The 8,728-nt window shown below is 39.5% G+C and overlaps 1 protein-coding gene across 3 annotated transcripts in view; it reads right to left on the bottom strand.

Moving 5' to 3' along the window:
- The window catches only part of LOC130547139 (netrin receptor UNC5C-like), a 113,164-nt gene that overhangs the window by 27,603 nt on the left and 76,833 nt on the right, over nucleotides 1-8,728 (bottom strand). For all 3 annotated transcript variants that reach the window (XM_057322841.1, XM_057322851.1, XM_057322860.1), the window contains one exon: nucleotides 4,773-4,953. In XM_057322841.1, coding sequence (XP_057178824.1) covers nucleotides 4,773-4,953 — 181 coding nt within the window. The remainder of the gene's footprint in view (nucleotides 1-4,772; nucleotides 4,954-8,728) is intronic.

Below are 8,728 nucleotides of genomic sequence, written 5' to 3'. Positions count from 1 at the left end.
CACGCACGCACGCACGCACGCACGCACGCACACACACACACACACACACACACGCACACAGTGTTGCTTTGATCACAGGAGATTAACAACAAAACAGGGCGGCAAACACCAAAGCACCCAAAAACCCAGCGGCAGTACAGTCGCTCGTCTCTTTTATGATCACAGCATCCCATCATGACATCCACACACTGATGTGGGAGAGAGAGGTCAAACTGGTCACAAAACATATGAAGAGTTTGGTTCCAAAATGAGATTTTTTCTTTTTTTTATTATTGTGCATTCCAATTAATTTCAATCAAACTGCAGTTGGTTTGTTTTGATTTAAGCCGTAATAACTAAACAAATACAGCTAACTAACACAATAAAACACATTAAAAACATGGTAACATCATAAAAAACTCCTAAAAAAATCTTTTGATCTCAATTTGGAACCAAACTCTTACAAGTCACATTCTACCCTATAATCACAGAAAAAAACAGTGTGGTATACTTTAGTATTTACCATAGTAAACTAAAGTAAACTGTAGTACATTATGATAATTACTACACTTTGTTAATGTATACTGCACTGTATTTTGTAGTATTGACTAGTTGATAAACTGTAGTATCTAAGACTTTTACTACAGTAAACACTAAAGAAGACTAAAATAATACACTATAGAATACAGTACTTGGCATGTGGGCAAACTCAATAGAAAAAAAAAAAATTTTTTGTAAAATGACGCCCATAAAAATCTGTGAATTACACATCCAGTTAATTTAATAAATAAAAATAGTTTAGTTTTGACTTTTGCTGTCATTTTCTCCTTGCATTGACTATAATACAGAAATGAAATTTTTCAATGGTCTCCATATATTAAATTGAGAACAATTTTTGAATGAATAAATATTCATATATATCATGTTTTATGAATGTAAAATGTGATTTGACTAAAAACAGGCTTCATATATTAATAAGTGGGAAAATATAATATTGCTGACATCTTTCACAAGATTCATGCATTAAAACGCAAAGCTGACATTCTATTTGTGACTCATGTTAACAGAGAATCCTTCGTGATTCAGACAGCACAGAGAATCTCCGCCGGTTACAGATTCACTTTCGCAGCATCGTGACTGCATCACAGCTTTAAGAGCATTTACAGAAGAAAATCATCAGAACTTCAGACTGCTTCAGTGGAGTTCACAAACAAATGTCACGCTTCAGGAATCTAGGTCAGGAGACATGCTCTTCACATTCAAAAACACCATTTCAGGTTTGAATGGTTTTGAGTGGCGAGCTTCGTTTTGACCCGGAAATATGTGGAGGGACTTGGGTGAGACGTTATGGATTTGTGTTTAGAGTTCAGAGAAAAGGAGCCATAATTTCAAGAAATGTGTTTAAGCAATCGAGAAAAACTGTAATACAGACGTCTGTGTGACACTGAGCTGAATGAGACTGTCAGACACTTACACTGGGTTCACACCAAACGCCAATTTCACCAGTTCACACTTACATAATGAATAGTAAGGGTTGTGCGTATTTGGCGTGCTGTCCGAAGGGAGGGTTCTGAGCCCGGGATTCAGCCCCGAGTCCAGACCTCTGCCCCGAGCCCTCCCGGTTTAAGGAGTAAGAAGTGAGATGTGCGGTGAACGGGGTGGTGGAGGGATGCTAGAAAGCTGTCGAAGATCAGAGCTAATTGATGTGGATTTATACCCCTTGGTGTGCTCCTCCCATGTAATTAGGTTGATTACCTGACGTGTTCCTCCCAAACTTTGTTTATGAAACGTCATTCATAAACATCATTTACTCGTTTTGCGCGAGTAAATTACATACAAAGTCAATGCAAAGACGCGTATAGACGCAAACTCGAATCGGGTGTCGATCTAGTCTTCCGCAAAGGTTGAAAATATTTGTCAGATCGCGTCACTCACGCGAAAATAACAAACTTTTCCCGTGAGTACTGAAGAGCGTGGAACGCGATTTTTCACGTTTGGTGTGAACCCAGCATTACAGCACATCTTGTATACTTTCATTAGTGAGGTGAGACTCAAACTGATAAAGTGACAAAAACATCTGTGTAGCGAGGAAGGCGGGACGAGAGCCGTGGGGCAGGAAGGCGGGGCCGGTGGCGTGAGTGATAATGAGTATCAGCTGTACGCGCACCGGTCCCGCATGCCTCACGGGGTGCTAGGGAGCATAAGAGGACGAGCGACGGGACTGCCGATGAGAGAGGACCGGGCCCGGAAATGTTAAGTTTTATTTATGTTTGTGTGGCCGGCAGTCGACCGTGAGGTGGCTGCCGGCCTTTAACTTCCGTGTTTTTGTTTGTTTATTTTTGATTAAAGATTATTGTTTAAATGTTCGCCGGTTCCCGCCTCCTTCCTTCCCTTCTATTGAACTTTGTTACAATCTGGTTTTAAAATAATACATATTTAAAGAAAACAAAACATGCTGCCGCTTCTCTATTTGCAATTTATTTGTCGTACATAGAATTTAAAATTGGAATTAGTACCTACTGTACGTCCTATGTAGTACCTATGAGTGCAGGAGCTCATTGATGCTACGCTGTAAATAATAAAATGATAATATGTAAAAATAATAAAAATAAAGGATAAAGTGTTTTTATGTAAGGTTGAGTTGTATTACGATGATGTTGTTTTATGACTAAAAGTCAAATCATGCGTGTGCATCAGGGGATTGTCATTACACCTACAGGTATTCATCTGTTAGATGCTTTTATCCAACTGAGAAAGCATTTGACGTTTGTCGAAATGTTTGTGCACACGCTTATCTACACACTTTGTCCATGACAAAAACAGCACATACTTTTCTTGCATAGTATAAGTAAGTGAACTGTGAGTCAGTCTGAGTTTTGTGTCTAGTGAAATATGAGTTCTAGTGAAAGCTCGTATCAAATCACAATCCAAGGCCTTGATGTCAACCAAAGGCTATTTGTTATTTAAAAGAGACAAGCCTCAATTCTGCGAAAATCTGCAGAGATTTCCGAGGAGTTTTATGGCTATGAGTCATCGCTCCAATCAACAGTCATTTCCCTAAAAAAGATCCAGACACACCGTGTAGCACTTTATCACAGCGAGACCTGATGTTATGAGCAATATGAAATACAAAAGAGCTAACACCACCTCCCAGCCAGTGTTTGGTGAGTTACTCTAAAAAGTAATTAATTACTAGTTACTAATGACATATTCAATAGTGTAATTAGATTACTGTACAAATTACTCTCACCAAAAAGTATTTAATTACTTATTACTAATTACTTTCTATATCCTACATCAACCTTGATTAGTTCAGTGATTCAAGGATAGACATGAAAGGGCTCTTTAATTCATTCAAATAAATCATATAAAACTACATAAAGTAGAATTATTAACTGACCAAAGTATTACAAATGTGAGAATTATACATTAAAGCACGGATTTTAAAGTTAGACTTTGAATTTTGATGTCAATTCCACTATTGCACACACATAGTTTAATTACATCAGAAGTAACTGTACTTAAATTACAGGAAAAATAAGAGTAATCCCTTACTTTACGTTTTCAAGGTAAAATGAATTAAATTACATTAACTAATTACTTGGTAATAATAATAATAATAATAATCCTTCGGATGAGACGTTAAACCGAGGTCCTGACTATCTGTGGTCATTAAAAATCCCAGGATGTCCTTCGATTAAGAGTAGGGGTGTAATCCCGGTATCCTGGCCAAACTTGCCCATTCGCCTCTAAACGTCATGGCCTCCTAATCATCCCCATGTATACCAATTGGCTTGGTGAAAAAAAAACTGTCTCTTCTCCACCAATAAGATGGTGTGTGGTGGGCGTTCTGGCGCAATATGGCTGCCGTCGCATCATACAGGTGGATGCTGCACATTGGTGGTGGTTGAGGAGATTCCCCCCCTTTCCATGTAAAACCGCATTGAGTGCACAGGCAGAAAAGCGCTATATAAATGTAATGAATTATTATTAAATTACAGTAACTAATTACTTAGTAACTAGTTACACCCAACACTGCTCCCAGCCAGATTACTTTACCATGAACAGACCAGAAAATACAGATTAAAACACAAGAGTTCATTTTGATAAGTGAAAGAATGAGCTTTAGAAAAAAACGTCCACTTCAGGAGTTAAGGTCCAAAAACAGTAATTACAAAGAAAACTATATAACAAATATCAACTATAAAAAAAAAGTGTAACAAAAATACTAGGGATGCACCGATATGTAAATTTTGGCTGATAACCGATAATGGAGGGCGTCTTCCACGACCTTCGTGAAGACTCTTGGAGACAGACCGAAGGGGAGGACCCTGTACTGATATGCCCGCCACTCGAAACCAAACCACAGGAACGGTCGATGATGAGGGAGAATCGAGACATGAAAGTACGCGTCCTTCAGGTCGATCGCCATGAACCTGACAGACAACAGGATGCGCTTCTGCGTGAGCATCCTGAACGGCAGCTTGTGTAGGTGCCTGTTCAGGGTACGCAGATCTAGAATGGGGCGCAACCCCCCGCCTTTCTTGGGGACGATGAAGTACGGGCTGTAAAACCCACAGAACATCTCAGCTGGAGGGACGGGCTCAATCGCTTCCTTCGCCAGAAGGGTGGCGACCTTGGCCCAAAGCACGGGAGCATCCTTGCCTCGCACGGAGGTGGAGAGGATGCCCCGAAACTCGTAACTAAATTTTTTATCAAATGTATTTCATCAAAGTTGTTCCCTAGTAAACAAAATACAAAACGCTGTAAAAGCAAGAAAAACAAGTCCTCACCATAGACGATGACGGTAGCTGTGGTGCTGCGTCTCTTCGCAACTATGTTTTTAGCGACACATGTGTAGTTGGCCGTGTCAGAAAGCCTCGCCTGTTTGATGATCAGATTGTGATCGATAGTGATGTAGAAGTTCCGATCATCTGCTGGATCAATCATCTCCTCATTCTTCAGCCATTCCACCTGCACACACATGAGAAAACATACAGAGTACATGTAATAAACGTCTGCACCTGCCGGGCATCTTGAGGACGTCTGCATATCTTCAAACAACTGGCTCATCTACGCACACTCATCCGGCCGGGGAGTTTGAAATCATCAAACAATTGAAATTCTTTTCCAAGTGAACTCCTCAGGGCAACATTGACTTCAGCAATTTTGTAGCGTAGATTTTAAGACAACCACGTGGGGACATTAAAAGCAAATAGCGGAAGAGATCGGTGAGGATATTTAGGGGTGTAATGTTCGGTCAGATAAAACAGCCACAGCTCATATCATGAGAAATAAAAAGGCGGGTTTATCTTGAAGAACAGCTTGAGAACATCATTTCTTCATCACAGCCGATAAAAAGTAAACAGTTCAGAATAACACATTCTTCATTCGCTGTTGTGAGATGTCATGAGGAATTAATGCTATTACTTGTAATTGCTATGGAATGACGCTTCTCTCTTTTCTCATTTGCAGTCGCCACCGTTTTAATTACAATACCGTTTTATTGAAGTGTTTTCAAGGAAAACGTCAGATAAAAGATGCTTTGCAATTCCAGCGCGCATCACAATAACTTCCATTCCATTATTACCAGACGATTAAGTGAAAATCACTCTGTTTACAGAAATCTTCATTTCATCTGATGGGATGTTCGGTGAAGCCTGTCTGAACCATCAGCGGTATCCAAACACAGCTCAGGGTCATGTGTGGTGACACCGGTGACATGTAGTCGCTCGTGGATCCGACCTTAACTTTATAAAGTACGCATCTCTTCAGAAGAAGGACAAGTTTAATGGCTTTCAAACACACACCCCTAAAACACACGCAAGCCTCATTTGGGTGATTCTCACGAAACCGCTGAAACATCATGGCAGTAAAGATTTCAATGATAACACATACAATTCGGTAACACGAAAAATGATCACAATAAAGATAATCGTATTCTCTACCTTGGACAAAACATCATTTTGACAAAGGAATGAATCATTTCTGTATTTTATTGCTTTTTCTGCTGAAGTTCTCATAACCGTATCGCTTCCCGATTTGTGCATTATATGGTGTAAAATTAAAATATCTGATGTTCTACTAGGCGTTCTCAAATGACAAAAAAAAGGTTTCCAGAATATTCATGTATAATGAAAATGAAGAAATAGTGGAAGAAAGAAGTGTCCTCCGTAACGTTTTTAATATTCTATTAAAATATCCTTCATTCATGTCTTATTACGTATGATTAATACAAACTTGCTTAGGCATCATGGCTTCTCTTGTTTTTAGCAAAACAGGCTATGAGATTGACGGTCTTAAATGGTTACGGTATTGAGAATTTGAGTTTTTATTTTATTTTATTCATTTTTATTTATTAAACTGTCAGTAAAAGTTTTGAAATGAATGCCTTCAAACATGTCATATCTTGTTTTAAATTAATTTAAAGGGAATTTGTTGATACAAGTGTTTTTAAGAAAATCATGTTTGACAAGAATACAGGTCAAAACTCAAGACTCAAGTCACAATTCTTTTCGGTGGTGTTTTTATAATATTGTTGTTTAAAAGCATCTATTCTATTCAGTAATATACACTTTTCACTTCATCTTGCAATAAAAAAGACTAAAAACAAACAGTTATCTGTGAATGCTAGTTTAGAATTTCAGCGAAATGTGATTTCTTAAAGCGGCAACGAGTAACTTTTTGACCTTAAAATAATGTCTCTAAAATTATTTTAGTGGTAGGACAACTGGATGAATTTTACTGCCGTTGCTACCTGAACAGCCTCCTATCGGCTGAAATTGCACTTGTAACTTTGGTGTTCGGGCCGGTACAAGCCCCGCCTATCCCCTGCTTTACGGCATACGTCACGTTTTACTCGTAGCCTGGGAGAAGTTGGCCAACAGCAGAGCTAACAGTAAGACGAAACTATCCAAAACATCACCATGGCAGAGCCAGGCAAAAAACCAAAGAGGGTTTTGTCGGAGGAAGCAAAGAAAAGAAAGCGAGAGAGTGATCGGACATGAGGCCGGTCACGAATCAATATCGGACGGGCTTACACTTGGTGGCGCGAGCAGCAAGAGGCAACTGGTTGCAAAACGGATGGAGACCTAGCGGTTTGGCTCCTGGATTTGTAAGTGTTATTTGTAAATTTTTTGTTACTGTCCTGTACTTTTGAACGTATTTGTTATTAGTCTGTGTCATTGGCGCAACACCGGTTCGCACTTTACAAGCGTAAGGTAGCTGAGAGATGATATATGGTTGCCGGTGTCGATAGCTAGAATGTTGTCATGTCTCGTCATGAATGTGTGTAGTGCTTGTAAATAAAGACTAAACAACCACACTAAACTTGTTGTGGTAAAAAGTAGCAGATTATTTTGTTCAGACCAGTAAACCACGTGAATGTTGAACAGTGCAGTTGTTGATTAGGCTAATGTTGTCTTTATATATATGTACATGCTATGCGCTGTTTTCATACCGAGTTGACTGTAGTTATTACATATATTACACAAAACACAACGCCTGGTCGCGATTGTGTTTAGTGACTTCCGATATAATAACAAAAGAAAAGTACTATAGGTTACAAAACACATTCAAGTCCATGCGTTGTATTTCGGGTCAATACAAATGTTCCATGTAGCTAGCACGCTCTGTGCTAACTTCTAACAATCAGCTGCTACCCCCGAGTCTACTTTGAGGTTGTAGTATAGAAGAACGTATGGTAACACGGACTACTTTACCAGATCGGTGGACATAGTTTGAACGACGTATCTGGGTCCGTCGGCTTAGTAAACAAACTCACGTGTATTGAGCTGCCAGCGGGAAATCTTTGCGACAGTTTTTACGACACTGCATACAGACAATTCCGCTAAACAACCACGTGGGGCAACAGTGAGCAAAAGTTACTCGTTGCCGCTTTAAAGGAAACATTTGGCTCTCACCTTCTGTTGCTTGCCTTCACATCAGAATTGATCTTATGATGCTTAAAATAGTGTCATGAAGGGCTGCCGATGGCCGTGGGCTTTCACCGCTATAGCCCTCAATATTTCCTCTCCGTCCCCGAACCTGATTCCTTGAAACTCACTTTAATGAGACGGCGGCGATGAGAGAGAAAGACGTCTGATGTGAGATCATATCAGAGATACACACCACGTGACCATATGGATTCTCATTTCAGAGAAAAGAGCTGAGCCAGGAAAACCGAAGCACAGGTCAATTATTCAAGAAAACGTGAGCGCAGAAAATACAAACACAATGAACTCGACTCGTTAGAGAAATTAATTACACACGGCCTACTTCTGTCCTGCTGTGTTGATCATAAAAAGAAACCTTTCCATTATTCAAGTCAACCCACTTATTTCTTCACTCAACCATTCAGTCTTTCAACAATGTGCTTTGTTGAGACGTCAAAACCCTGAGTTTCTTTCTTTCTTCTGCAGAACACAAAAGTAGATATTTTGAAGAATATCTTCTGTTGTGTTCCACTGAAGAGAGACTCAGTAATCGCATACAGATTAATAACCACATGAGAGAGAATAAATGATGAGAGAATTTGGGCTGAACTGGCCCTTTAAATGTAAACAGAGGTAAATATTTCTCCACACACACATACAGAAACACATATGAGCAGTGAATGTGTTGATATCTATCAGAGGTGTATGATATCACGTGTCAGTGTGTGTTAGTGTGTGTGTGTTTGTGCGTGTAAAATCATTGTGTGTGTGTGAGATATCACGTGTGTGTGTTTGAGATATCACGTGTGAGCATG

This window comes from Triplophysa rosa, linkage group LG2 (genome assembly GCF_024868665.1).
Source record: "Triplophysa rosa linkage group LG2, Trosa_1v2, whole genome shotgun sequence".
Taxonomy (NCBI): Eukaryota; Metazoa; Chordata; class Actinopteri; order Cypriniformes; family Nemacheilidae; genus Triplophysa; species Triplophysa rosa.
Note: the sequence above shows the minus strand (reverse complement) of the source record. Positions and strands in the feature narration are given on the sequence as shown.